The sequence below is a fragment of the Rhynchophorus ferrugineus genome, unplaced genomic scaffold, assembly GCF_030347505.1.
Source record: "Rhynchophorus ferrugineus isolate W39M unplaced genomic scaffold, kcgeb_rfMv2 rfM5, whole genome shotgun sequence".
Classification (NCBI taxonomy): domain Eukaryota; kingdom Metazoa; phylum Arthropoda; class Insecta; order Coleoptera; family Curculionidae; genus Rhynchophorus; species Rhynchophorus ferrugineus.
Genome location: NW_027472584.1, coordinates 9,054,630 through 9,069,659, shown reverse-complemented (window position 1 = coordinate 9,069,659; position 15,030 = coordinate 9,054,630). Strand labels below are relative to the sequence as shown.

General features: G+C 26.6%; 3 protein-coding genes across 9 annotated transcripts in view; 2 read left to right on the top strand and 1 right to left on the bottom strand.

Moving 5' to 3' along the window:
* LOC143197672 (beta-1,3-galactosyltransferase 5) overlaps positions 1 to 4,148 on the bottom strand; it is a 46,274-nt gene extending 42,126 nt beyond the window's left edge. For 3 of the 5 annotated variants that reach the window (XR_013006055.1, XM_076406285.1, XM_076406291.1), the window contains exon 1: positions 4,043 to 4,148. The gene's annotated coding sequence lies outside the window, so the exon portion shown is untranslated. The remainder of the gene's footprint in view (positions 1 to 4,042) is intronic. The other 2 variants (XM_076406294.1, XM_076406286.1) reach the window with 2 other exon arrangements.
* Positions 4,149 to 4,446: 298 nt separating this feature from the next.
* Positions 4,447 to 11,008, top strand: LOC143197671 (uncharacterized). 3 transcript variants are annotated; one of them, XM_076406283.1, is made up of 5 exons: positions 4,447 to 4,546; positions 4,761 to 4,844; positions 6,005 to 6,334; positions 6,392 to 6,654; positions 10,264 to 10,525. In XM_076406283.1, exons 2-5 carry the CDS (start codon positions 4,781 to 4,783, stop codon positions 10,372 to 10,374), a joined length of 768 nt encoding a protein of 255 aa, XP_076262398.1. In that variant the 5' UTR covers positions 4,447 to 4,546; positions 4,761 to 4,780; the 3' UTR covers positions 10,375 to 10,525. The 3 variants fall into 3 exon arrangements, with proteins under 3 accessions (XP_076262398.1, XP_076262397.1, XP_076262396.1); XM_076406282.1 differs by having other exon boundaries at positions 6,005 to 6,648; positions 10,264 to 11,008; XM_076406281.1 differs by having other exon boundaries at positions 6,005 to 6,654.
* A 379-nt stretch (positions 11,009 to 11,387) lies between these two features.
* Positions 11,388 to 13,651, top strand: LOC143197670 (uncharacterized). The gene is made up of 3 exons (XM_076406280.1): positions 11,388 to 11,555; positions 11,791 to 11,883; positions 12,863 to 13,651. The coding sequence occupies exons 2-3, from the start codon at positions 11,840 to 11,842 to the stop codon at positions 13,365 to 13,367; spliced, it is 549 nt and encodes a 182-aa protein (XP_076262395.1). The 5' UTR covers positions 11,388 to 11,555; positions 11,791 to 11,839; the 3' UTR covers positions 13,368 to 13,651.
* Positions 13,652 to 15,030: the final 1,379 nt, after the last annotated feature.

The window sequence follows — 15,030 nt, the reverse complement described above, 5'->3', positions numbered from 1 at the left end:
CTCAATATTACAAGAATTTAAAACATTTAACTTGTATGCCCGCACCTATTTCAATGAATATACATTGAATGCCTTGCCATGTACTGTTTGTTAGGAACGAAAGAAATACTTTTTTATAATATTACGGTAAAAAGTGAAACACTCAATTTAAGTTGATGTAGTATTGTTCAAATACTCCTGTAAAATTAATACAATTAATGAGGATTATTAGGTTCGGCGAAAAGTTCTACTTTAAAATGATTTATTTCGATACAATCAGATAATACTTATCTGATTGTATTTAAATGATGTTACTCCTGATATTACGGTCCATATGAACAAAATACGTGGAAAAACTATTAATAGCCTTCGACCTCCGCTTGAAGAATAACTAACAGGAAATTCTACGTGTTGCAATTAAGAAACGATGAGATTGGGAGAAATATTTGGTGTAGAGATCAATAGACTATCGGTACTAGCGAAATATCCACCTAAAATAAATAATTACAAATGAGAGTACTGTAAAGAACAGCATAATACATATATGAATTAGAGACTATGTTATTTGTCATTGTAATTTAATTAGTGACGTTTTGTTAAAATATACACAATTTGTTTGATTTTCAAGATAGTGGTGAAAGCTGCGATAAAGGAAATTAATTTTTAACACTATAACTGAATGGTATAACAGTGTCGTACTAATAATCGAGATTGAAACAAATAAAATGATTATATTCAACGTATATAAAAATAGAGATGATAAATTTATGAAATAGGTAACAATAACAAAATAAAAGAAAATAATTATGATGTGACGTAAATATTGGAAAAACGAAGAACTACCTTATGCCATAAGTTTTTCAGAAAAACAGTTCAAAACTAGCTGATATTGAAAAACGTAATTGTACCTAATATACTTGCCGCTCTAGAATGGCAGTTGAAATTATTACTGCAGTGAACATTTTAAAAGCTCTCAAAATAATGTTTAATTGATATAACATGCACAAGATAAAACACGTCCCAAACATATGCCGCTTTTGATCTCAGTTGACCAAAAACAACAATGATTATCAAAGCATAAAACAAATTAAATGGAAATTTTTACGTTATTAAATGAATGAAAATGTATAATCAATACATGAACATCTACTGAGTGAATATAAAAAGATGATCAAAAATGTTCAAATCACATGAAATATTTTTCATAGTCTACCTTCAAACATAAACAAACCATAGGTTTTGATATAGAATCGAATAAAAACAACTTGCCTAAAACAAAAGTCTATTTGAAGACAAATATGCATCGTTCTATAAAAAATATCTACTTTAGAAATAGTGAAGGAGTATTGGATCAATTCTATATATCCTATGGAAAACTTATGAATAAATTAATATTTACGCGGGCTTGGTGGCGCAATGGTAAAGGCGATGGGACGTGTGTATCCGACAAGGAAAATGATCCCAGTCACGCCAGTAACCAGGCTGGGTAAGATCGGATGTCTTCTGGGATGATTTCTAAAGTTGGTCACTCGCCAGTCGGTAGGTTTAATGCTGAGGACCGTGGTTCGGGGCCCACGTTAAACTTTAGGCCCAGTCCAGATAAACCCATAGTTGGTAAAAGGAGACTTCAAAATATAGTTAAAAAAAATTACCAAAATATAAATATTTTTTAGTATTTAGAATGGAAACCCTTAAGCTGCTATCTTATAGATTCAAAATTATTATAGTTATGCTCTAGTAACCGTTATAGAAAAAAGCTATAAAAAGTAATTTGAATATGTTTTCTTAGCTTGTGTCATATCAAAGATAAAGCCCCGATTTAGAGCATGTTTATATATCTGTATATCTGTATTTCTCTTAAAAGATTATTCTATTATATATTATCACCTCCTTGAAGAATTATGATGACAATATATATATATATATATATATATATATATATATATATATATATGTGTGTATGTATATAAGAGAAGAGCTCTTAAATGATCAAGACGTATTAAATGATAAAGGAAATCAATGAATGTGTTTGCTTAAACAGATAAGAGCAATTACAGCACTTATTGTTTTGATTACATTTTACCACTTATTTTTTATATATCTAGACAGAAGTAATTAAAACGTATATATTACAGGGATTCAGTTCTAGTATATGTAAGGAATTCAAAGACCGCTATTAAAGAATTATTAATTAAAAATTATTTATAAGTAACGGTATGTTCAACCAAATAAAAAATACCGTATATCGCTGATTTGCTGAAATATTTTCTTCTATTTGAAAAGCGAATGCTTCCTTTTATCCCAGAATATCTTAGGTAATATTTACTTTTCCTTCACGTTTCAAACAATAGTAGTTAAATGGAAATTCCAATATGGGAATATTATTATTGATAGTATATAAATTGGTTAATTACTTAATAGATAATAAAAGAATATTTAATAATAGGTTAGCAAAACTAGCTATTTTAAATCAATATGCAATATATTTCTTTATTTATACATGCGGTTAATTAAGACGAGTATATTTCGTAATATGTATTATTATTGTCAATAGGCAGAATATAGCTATATAGATATTTTTCAGTTTTGTACATAAGTAAAACTGTATACATATATGTATGATTATAATAATGGCAAACTGCAAACAATGGATGAATTAATGAGCTAAACATAAATTGTACGTTATTTTTTCATTGACGATGTAATAGCAATATTGGGAGTACCTTAAATACAACCTCTGCATTTCAATGATCAAATTCAATACGTCTATCGATTTTTAATGTGATTTTTCGATTAAAACGAAACGATAAAACTACACATATGCGTCAATTTATATAGTATTGAGAACGTTTATTGTCCTTTTCAGGGTTCATTAAAAATTGTTTTATAGTGTATTCATACGGACAAACTAGAATTCATACAGAACAGGTAGTGAATAAAAAAATCTTTTTTACGCAATACTTACGTATTGATGTTTTCTCAGAATACTTTATACACAGACTAAGAATAAGTTTTTTAAATAAGCGGTTATTTACTTTAGTTGTTGAATAAGAATAAGTTGAATAAAACAAAATAATTAAAGTCGTTTATAAACAAGTAAAAAATTGTAAAAATTTACATAATTCCTTTCTTAAAAATGGTCAACGGAAATCCGGAAATAATGATAAATAACAAATGATAATTCAAAAATTAGGTTATACTATAACTTTAAATGTGTCTATTAATTTCGATATATAAGGATTTTTATATTGAAAAATAAATTTTGGTTGATGAAAGATTGATTTTATCGATTGATTTAAAATAATATATAATAAGCGCTTTTGTTTGTGAGTGAAGTGTTGAAAGTAAATTCACCCATTTCTATTGACATTTCTATACCCCTTCATTTGAATAAATCGTTTTTAAATGCAGCTTTTATGCTGCGGAAATGTAATAACACAATACAATGGAATACATTTTGAATCTTTTGTAGAACATCCATAAAAGGAACTGTAATAATCACAAATGAAAATAAATACTTATATTAAGACTTCCTCAAGTGTTTACAAAAAAAAACATAATCTGATATTATTATTTGGAAGTGCTACTATTATAAATATAAATAAATATTGTTAATAGTTGAAATATAAATAAATATTGATATTTTAAATGCTAACATAATATAAACAGAAAAAAAAACAAAAGTATATTGTAATATAAAAATAAATAAAACATTAATTCAAACAAAATAAAAACAATAATCTCCAAGTTTCCTATATATTTGTGTGTAATTTTATATGTTTTGATATATGGTATTTTAAATTGACGCTCATAATATGTAATTGTTAATGAATAAATTTGACATAAATAAAAAGCAGAAGATAAAGTTTAATAAATGTAATTTAACAAAACTTAAAATATAGTTTCATTAAATTGTTAGCCTTGACTTCCAGAAGCAATGATAATGTCCACGGCATCATAAGTAGAAATTTCAGAAAATTATTGAAATGCCCGCGCATATTGTAATCTTTGCAGTAGTAGTCTTATCATGTTTTAATAAGATTTTAATACAATTACCACTTACCAAGGTATCGTCGCACTAATCACAGATAACAAGAACAAACACATAACCATGCCATCATCAGTTCCTAATGACACAAGTCACATTTCCTGTCATTAGTTTTAACATAAATTTTAGAGATTTCGTATATCGAAATTAAAATTTTTTCGATACCACTGTTTTTTTAAAGAAACAAAATATTAAAGGAATCAAAAACACATATTTAATAAATGCTTTAAAATTTTGTATTACAGTATGAAATATAACTTTAACCAGTCTTATATGTCCATATTATGCATTTTAGCTATAACAATATAATATAATATTAGTTAAAACAAATGGAAATGATATCTTATGCAACCTAATATACAAGCAATATCGACAGATTATATATTCGATATCTGTTATATCCATATGGTATTGTCAACTATTGACATACATAAGCGTCAAACTCTTAAAATGTATTTTACCTTGTATCAACCCTGAAGAAGTGTAGTCGTAATATTTATAAAAGTTCATATATTTGTGGTATGTTTATTATTTACTCAGAGTATCAAAGCATAACCATAAGAATTATATTTAAAAGATTTAATTCAAACAATGTGTTGAGAAACTATAAAGCAAGAAGTTGAAATAGAAAGTATCACTATAATACCATTTCAACATCATCTTTGTTTTTGTTACAAGCATTGCTTTACATGTAAAGTTTAAAATGATAATGGATATTTGATTCCTGTTGCAGTTTTTAATGTCTGTAAAGTCATGACACATTATTGGTGGATGCATTGGTTTTGGATTACTTTATCGTTATATGAACTTATATTAGGTAAGTCAAAATAAAATAAGTTTCTTCATTATTTTAAACTTGTAAATTTATCTCGATATAGAACATTAAGTTTCAAGAAAAAGTTTATTTTAACATAATAAATATACCATGTTATCAATAAGTCTACTTCTTGAACTAATGTTATTGTTATTGTAATTAGTTAATATGCTCCCTAGTTTAACCTACACCTGTACCTAATTCAACCAATATTTTATGAATCATCCATTTGTGCATGAGTATAACATTTTTTATGACATTTCTGTATGTTTATTTATAACTACAAAAGTAAGTGTGGGCATGACTACCTTTTTACATTTAATATTTTTATAATATTAATTATACTAATAACAGTAACCTGGATATGAAGCCATAATAATATTTAATTAGTAATGATGTCATAAACTCAAATGTGTTGATATTAAAAAAAACAATATTCTTATTTTATTGGTAAAATGTTATTATATGTATAACTCTACTGTTATCACATTTCTAATGGAAAAATAACTCTTTTTGACAAAATAAGAGCTATATTCCAATTATATCAAAAACATTTAATATCCATCATTAATTTTTTAGAAGCGATAACTCTAGATATGACTGTTTCCTGTTTTGTTATTCATACATAATTTCAATAAGTTAAACTAAATGTAATGCTTACTGCTGCAAGATATTTTTTAACTAAAAAATAAAATATAATATTGTTTACTAGTCAATAATTTTAATAGACATTTGCTAATTATTTAAATTAAATAGGTAATAATTCAAGTAATTTTAATTATTAGTTATGTCTTAAACTCAATGCAAAATTGAATTGTTTAGTTGAAAGCAATAACACTGGAGGTTTGAACATGATATTTTTATAAACAAAATGTTACATTATTATATATCAAGGATTATTATGTGTTAACACCTGGTTTTATCAGATATATTCAAATATAATTGTTAAACAAAAGTATCAATATATTTTTTAAAAATTTTCTTTAAATAATTTTTTCATTACATAATTTTTTTTTCAAATTTGAAAAGCAACATAAATATATGAAAAATATATTAAATTGTGTATATTACTGGTCTTATTAGACATATTTTATTGTAGACTATTATTTGATAATGAAGATGAATTAGTTGGTTAGTTACTTTTAATGTGCCTTCTTTTTTAGTTGCATTTGGACACACACTATTGACAACATTAAATTCCATTCCTACAACAGACATTCCAACTCCACAATTAGATGATATTGATGCTGATACAGCAATAAAGAATGTCACATCAATTCTGCCTAAAGTTTTAAATTCCTTAGCTAAAAATTCTTCCATATATGGGAAAACAACAAAACCCCGTCAATTTACAAGAAAACTGGATATCCCTCCATTACAATCTCCACCAGAAAACAATTCTACTGATATTTTGAAACAAACTAGTACAGACATAGCTGTGATAAACCAAAATGAAACAGTTTCTGATATGAATAGTACTGGTTATATATTTGGTAATAATTCCAGTGTTAGTATAGGTAATCATACAGAAAATACTACTTTTCTTGAAGAAGAATTAAGCTTCAACCAAAGTTTTATCCAATCTGATAGTATTGGTGTAGAAGAAGGAGAATTTGACCTTGATAACTCGACTGGGAATCTCTCTGCTGCGGGCATTACTGGCATCACATTGGGTTGTGTAGTAGTGGTTGGTATAATTTGTGGAGTAAGTTTTTTTATTTACCAGAATCAAGGATTCAATAGGCCCCAAGTGCTTAATGACAGATGTAGTAATCCAGATTCAAGCGGATACATTGATGATGCTTCAGTAAGAGTAAGCAATTATCTCATAACAAAATGATTAATGATATGGATTTAATTACTGTCACAAGTAATTCTTTTAAATGATTTTAGATAATATATTGATTAAATTTTTGCTCGATCCATATTGATAATCAAAAAGCATGTACATTTTTTTGACTCAACAGTGGTTGAAAAATGTATGAAAAATAACTGAAGAAAAGCTAGAAAAGAAAAAAGTTATTTCAGTGTAGCATTGAATGTATTTTAAATTAAAAATAGTTTCCTTATAAAAAGAAAGTATACAGTATAAATTTTCATACTTTTATGAACCACTGTATGGAATGTCTCCTTGCTTAATTTAACTATTGCATAATCAGTCGTTAAAAGGGATATGACTTCCAATTTCTATATAAGTAGTTCATTTTCTAAGTGGCATGAGTTAGTCATCCGACGAAGTTATAAAATAATAAATAATACATATTTGCAAATCATAAAGTAATATTTATTTTAGTGTGGAATGATAAAATAATGATTTATATAATATATGAGTTTTTGATAAAGCCATTGTTTTTTAACATAAACCGTTATTCATAAACCGTTAGTGGTCCTCTCCTAACAGTACTACACTAAACTGGTTTTGATTTTGCTCTGTTATTTTAAGTACTTATCTAGAGTGCTGTCACCAATTTTGGAGGTGCACTATCAGTAACAATAAATTTGTCAATGTATGTACTGCAAATATATATTAATCATTTAGTTTTAAATTGTAATATACTTTTATAGTATTCATAATATAATTGTGCTTGAAGCAAAAGGGCAAATAAGCGATTCATATCAATAAAAAATATATTTAAATTATTTTTCTTTTGAAAAATCTATCAATGTTTAATTTAATGACCCTTGACATTTTAAATCATTAAATACGACGAAAGAGCTAAAATGTTCAAGTACAACGTCTAAAAAATGTTAATTCAACATTAAAACATGAGGTGTATTTTAAAAGTACATTATATTTACATTTTTGGTCCTTTTTAAATCCACTTCTGGAGAAGCATCGACACATAATTTATTAAATATTAACTAGTGAAAAAATTACTCCGTTTAATTAAGTTTATTATATTTGTACTTTTTGTTTATAAAATTATTCTTAAATATATATATATATATATATATATATATGTATATATATGTTTCATATATATATACATATATATATGTATATATATATATATATATATATATATATATAGTTTAAATTACCCGATAATTTCAATGGTTCACATTTAACAGTAATTATTTCAAGGAAAGCTTTTCTAGTCACTATAATTAAGTTAATAACATTGAAAACAAGTTATTTACTAAAGTAATAAAAAATATATTTTTTTCTACTAATCATTATTTTAATTGAATTCATTATGATATTATTAATCACTTATTTAGAGCTTTTTTAATGCCTTGATAAATTTTATTTACATGATTTTTAATATATTGTTATTATTAAAACTAATATATTAAATAAGCAATCTATATAATCATAGATAACAAATTCTATAGTACTTATATTTTTGTTGTTTCTTTTGACTCTTAAATAGATGCATGCCGCCAGATCTTTTAAATAACACAGGAAAGATGACTGATATGCAATACAAGCCTTTTTATTTTTGTTTATAAATTTTTTACTGTTTGTTTTTGTAGTCATAATGAAGCTGTTGCTGTTTTTTTAAAATTCACTGTTTTCACAAATGTTCTAAACATGAAATCTTAAATTAGTTATGCTAGCGCAATATCACCACTACTACTAATAATTGAATAAAATATATTTTTGATAAAATTGTTTTATATATTTTATTTTCTTATTTACATAGCACGCATTTTTAAATATCCGTCTTACTTTTAATAAGTATTGTTCGTTTTCATCATTCGCAGTCCAAGATCCAGTGAGTGCTGAAAGGAATTTTATGAGACTTGATTTTCTGTATTCTGTGTAACTCCGCATTAGAATCATTCGCTTTTATGAAAAGTTGCTCGTGGTTGTCACATGGTGTCAAACTTACAGTGTACGATAGATATGTTATTAAGATCAACTATAAGTGCGAGCTCGAATAACACATAGGCTGAAAAGTTCCGGGCATAAAAAAGAAAATGCGTTTTTTTTGTTCAAAATTGGCTATATTGATCAACGTAATCTCCATCAAGAGCCACACAATCATTCCAGCGCCGCGCTAACTTCAAAATAGGCCTCAACCTCTTCATTCGAGTGGAATTTCTCTTTGAGTCATTACTCGCTGTGAGCTAAATCTGACGGATGTGGTAGAAATTCGAAGTTCAAGTCATATAGTTTTGCCATTTTTTTGATTGACTTGTGACACGGTGCGCTGTATTGATGAAACAAAAAAAATTTCTTTGCCATATGCGATCGTTCCTTTACAATTTCGTCCTTCAAACACTCCAATAACATTATATAATATTCGCTGTTGGTGGTATTTCCCATTTCAAGATAGTCGATGAATATTACACCACACACATCCCAAAATACCTGGGCCATAACCTTTCCAGCTGATTATTGCGCTTTCACGTGCTGTGGACGAGGTTCACCAATTGCTGTCCACTTAGATGACGATCGTTTTGATTTAGAAGTGAAGTGAGGGATCCATGTTTCATCCATTGTCACATATCGATGCAAACATTCCGGTTTGTCACGCTTAAACGGCGAATCATCAGCATGTTCTTGTTTTTGGTCAACAGTGAGCAAACGCGACAACCACTTTGAACAGAGCTTTCTCATAGTCAAATGCTTATGAAATATAAAACAACACGTTCTTTTGATATCTTTACGATGTTAGCTAACTCACGCAACTTCACTTTTCTATCATTCAAAACGATTTTGTAGATTTTTTAGATGTTTTCTGGTATTACCATCTCATTTGGATGTTCACTGTGTTCTTTACCACCCATGTCTCTACGACTACGTTTGAAGTCGGCAAACCAACGTTTTATTGTTGTTTCTTAGCGGAGTCAGTATAGGAGGATAACAGTTTTCAATCCATTGCTTCGTTTGAACGCTATTTTTACCCAGTGAGAAGTACACTGCTCCTTAAAAAAATAAAACACTAAATTGTTTTTGATCCATTGGTTTGAAAATAACAAAAGTAGTGTCACTCTTAGCGCAATAACTCACAAACTTATGAGTAGAATATCATGAAATTTTAACAGCTTTCTCTTGAAGGTTAGTACTAACCGAAAAAGCAGGGAATGCAATAAAACTAGCGCCATCTGTGTGTTAGGCCCAGGACTTTTCAGCCCATCTGTTATATACAAAAGCGGCATGGGTACTTATTAAAGTAACATATTAAAATTCAGATTCTGTAAAAAAAGCAAAGGTTGTAGCGAGAATTTGCCACTACTCAACATTTTTGTTATTCTAATTGATGTTTCGACAGAATATCAGTATATTAGTAATTATTAGTAAAAAACGCAGGTTTTATTACTAATAATAAACTGATAGTAATAAAAACATTATTACTGATGATTTGTGTTTTTCTGTCCGGTATTCACTTGATCTTGGATTATTGCCTATAGTACTTAATGTAAATAAAGAAATCTATTAAAGTATTATTATTGATATGTCTTTTATTTTTAGGATAACTCAGAAGAAATGTATAGTCTGGATAATGATTCATTTTTAAACAGCCTGGAGGCCATGACAATTCAAAATTATTGGACAGATACTGTAAAACATACAAAATTGTAAATAATTTGTTTACATTTGTACATAGTATTTTAGAATCTGTGATTTAAATGAATAATAGTTTTCTCCTTAGATTAAGAAAATTTAATTTTATCAAAGTAAAGGCAACTAAATAACAAAATATAATTTATTTTCAAAGTGTGATATGTTTACATAACTTGTTTGGTTTTAAATTGCAGTTAAATTTTTGCTGCTCTTATGTGATTCTATTTATCTTTTTGTTGCTTTTATATATATTTATATTTTTATTTAATATTCTATATAAGTACAAACACTTTTATGTATTGCATTTATTTTTGTTTCATAACTGTTTATTCACTAAGGCACCTTTTCACTTTTTCAAATGCATTTTAAGATATTTTATTTAATTTCAGTATTTTTAAAAGTATTTTGCTGTAGGATATATTAGTATGTTTATATTCAAGAATGCATCATATATGTTCTTTATATTAATCTTAATTTCAGTCTACTTATAATGTTATATATATAATATAGTTTTTTTAACTAATTTTTGTGCAATACAATTCTTTTACGTCCCAAAAATAAGTCTAGCATTAGTATTTTATAGTTAGATGTTTATAGTCATAAGGCAGTGTTGTTTTGAAATTGGAGGACCTCAATAAACATTTTTCCAGCAGTATTTTTATTAATATGATAATATGAAAAATAAGTGTATGAAATCGATATTTTATTTTAATTTAAATTAACTATTCTTTAAGTATAACAAGTAAATACTTTTTAGTAATATTGAAAAATATAAATTTTTCTTTTGAAGACCTTTGATTATTGAATTCATGTAAATATTCATAAAAAGAATATTGTTGCAGTTCTTTCTTATTTGGAAGTTATAAAATTAATTATTTTTGTCTTACTTTATTATGAGTATTATTAATATAGAAGGCAACACAGTATTATTTTATATATGATTTATTTTTAAATGCTCGATACTTAGGCAACTTTTAAAACTGACCAGCTGTTTTTAGGACGGTATATGTCTTAACATTTCAGCTGTTCCTGAAAGCATTCGACGATACTGAAAACTGAAAGGACAAGAAAGGGTAGATATTCGAGTTGTATTACTGACATAATTTGAGGTGCCATATCAATAACCAAAAATTGGTAATTTTGTGTTTAGATTACGGTTTGTTTCACAACTATATTTAGAATTGCATCATTTTCAACCGGTAAGTTATGCATTTTTTTGCAATAATGTATAAATGGATCTATTGAGAATATCACGGTTATTTTAATAGGTCACTCAAAATATTTTGAATATTTAGATATATCTATTTTAGATTTTCTATCTAAATTAAAAAGTTTAGAAACTAATAAATGTTAAATAAAATAATCAAATCTTGATGTTGCAAAAATCATCAAATTACAGATTAGTTTATTAGTAATAGTATATCCTTTTTACAGATTTGCTCTTAAAGTTTTTGCTTTGCAACAAACAGTAACAAGAAGAAAAATGTTCACTTTATGGTATTCAATCCTTACATATAAGGAATACCGGTAAGTTTTTAATCCTGACAACTATAAATGAGGATTCATTTATGAGGCATAACTTTATACCTATTTTTATATTCTAATAAAAATGTATTGGCTTTTAACCAGAAAAGTATATTTAGATGTTATGCGCTTGTATGATTCATAGCTCATTTTTTTCATACTGTAATAACTAATTTGTTTTATATTAATATGTTTATTTTATAATTATGATTATTATGTAAACTTTATTGAAAACACCTGCTTAGAGAGTTGCCTAATATTTTAAAAAAATCTTGTTGAAATGGTGAAGGACATTTTATATTTTAATATTTCTATATATATTAATAATTTATATATAATAACAAATAAAATATTTAATAGCAATATTAATATTTAATATGTTAAACAAAAAACTCCCGTGTAAATGAATTAAAATATTTAGTTCATGTTCCAGATATTCTATTGATTTTTCGATGTGGAGTGATTAATAGTTTTATTTTAGATGAAATTATTTAATACAAAGGGTATTTTGTACTAGAATATTATAACCAAATATTGAATTAGTAATCTGAAATATTTAATATATGATATCTAGTGTTAAAACATTTATTGTACTATCATAAAATAAAAAAATATTTAATATTTTTCAGTTCAAAACAACTATATCTTGCTTGTATTTGATCTTACTCATCATAAGATGACACAATAATATATATTCCTTGACAATAAAACTTGTGATGTATACGTGCAAAGTTATAAATCAAATATTCCTAATAAATTAAAATAGGAAGGTTTAAATATTTGCTGGTTTAATAAGATATAATTTGAATTATCAATAAATAAAATGTTATAAATAAGTGCACCTGTGTGTTGAAAGTCATGTACTCATCGGGATTATAATGTTTTATTATTACACCTGATATTTTTTATTTAACTTTTATGTTTCATTAATATTTAGTTTTTATTTTAGTTATTTTATTTTTATTTATTTTTTTTATTAAAGAGAAGTTATATGGGACAAACTGGGCTCAAAAAAAGCAGCACAACCAAAAGAGACAGCAATTGTTTGTCCACTTCCACCTAAAAAGAATGAACCTGCACCAGTTATAGAACCAACAAAGCCTACTACACCAGTGTCACCTAAAATATCTACAAGTCTCCCGTCACCGCCAATAAAACCAGCAACACCTCCAGTCTCACAATCCCCTGTGCCTTCTACACCAGTTTCCCCTAAAGTACCTCCAAGCTTCCCATCACCACAAATAAAACCTGTGACACCTCCAGTTTTACAAAAATTAGATCCTCCACCTAAACCCCCACGTTCACCGTCACCTCATCCAATCAGAGCAGAAGCTTTTGATAATGTTGATGATGATGATGATGATGAGGAAAGTGAGGAAAGCAGTGAACCGGAAGAAGAAGATTCTGTTTTAGCAACTCCCCCTAAAAAACCAATCGCTAAATCAGTAAATGATTTTATAAATAAGGAGAAAAACGACCTACTTTAATCATCTCACGTATTTTTGGTTATGAGAATTAGATTCCTTTATTTACCCAGTTGTTAACACCGACGTGACGAATTGTATCCAGATAGAATATTTTGATTCGAATATTAAAAAATAAACGCGATGTGATATTATTACTCGAATTTCTATTTATTATACTCTTAAATAGTATATATTATAATTTCATTTTTATGTATATAAATTATTAACGAAATGTTGAATTTGTGTGTCAGCGAAAATAATGTAACACTTATCTTAGATCAAAATAAATTTTAAACTAATATGTATATTTTGTTTCAATATTGATTGAAGGATGTGATTTGTATTTTTTATTATACCTACATTATATAACTTAAAGAAAAAAATCATTAATAATTTTTTAACCATAAATGCATATCTCTGAATAAAATAAATACAGATATAGGGTATTATTATAATTTTGTTTATTATTCTTATTTCATTTTTATATTGGTTTGTTTTTTACTTTATTCGCTACTACATTAATTTATATTTATGTGTACAATAATTTATTTCAATTCACGTTCTCAAACATTTTTGGCTAATTATCACTGGAAAAATTTGTAAAATCATAATAGGAAAGATAACAATTTAGTTTATATATAACTTCATTAATTAGCATTGACGTTAAAATGTTATTAAAATATGTTTTAGTTAAAATATAATAACATAAGGTAAAATTATTTATATTAATAAATAAATATTGTCAAAGATTGTTTAGAAAAGAAAAGGAAAATTGACAATACTGATAAAACGCCGATCTCATTGTTGTAGCTTGTAATAATTAAAAAACGATCCCAACTAAACTGATATTAAAATTTTAATAAAACATTTTGCCATAATAATCATTTTCAACGATTTAAAACGGAAGTTTTGATGTCAATGGCAAAAAACCTGAACGACGAAAAAAATTAGAAGACAATGAATTGCAAGATTTATTATTTCCAGTCCTTTAGATGCGATGGAATAGATTAAAAAACATGGAAAGTGACTACGACATCATATGTAACTATATGGCGCATTATGACTGGCAATGAAAAGCTTATCTAGGATTATTTTTCTGCCCACATTCTCTTGCATGATAACCATCGGCCATACATTTTGAGTTGTGAAGGATGTTAATGTTAAGTTCTGCTTCACCTAGCGTACTTACTAGATATATCTCCTTTTTATGACTACTAATTCAGATCGATACAACATGGCTTAGCACACGGTTTCGAAATGTTGAAGTAATGCGAAAATGTAGCGATGATTTTCTCACTTCCAAACTAATATACTTCTTTTGACACAGTATCGCCATGTTGCTTAAAACATGAGAAAAAATTGTAAAAATATTTTTATTCATATCTGTTTTACTAATTGTTCTCAGAAAATGCCTTTTTAAAGCAAAATATTATCAAAATACACGCAAGTTGAATCTTCTATATGACGAAATATCTTTAAAGTAGAAAATTTATAAATAGACATATAAGGCTAAAAATATATTTACCTCCTTTGAAGTTAATTTTGCTATAATAATTTAAATTTAGAGTATATATTACCAACGTGATGACAGTTATAATGACTCGATGACTGGAAATAATACGAATTCCGGTACCATGTTTCTTTTAATAGTAATCCATAAATCCGGTATCAAGATAGAAATATA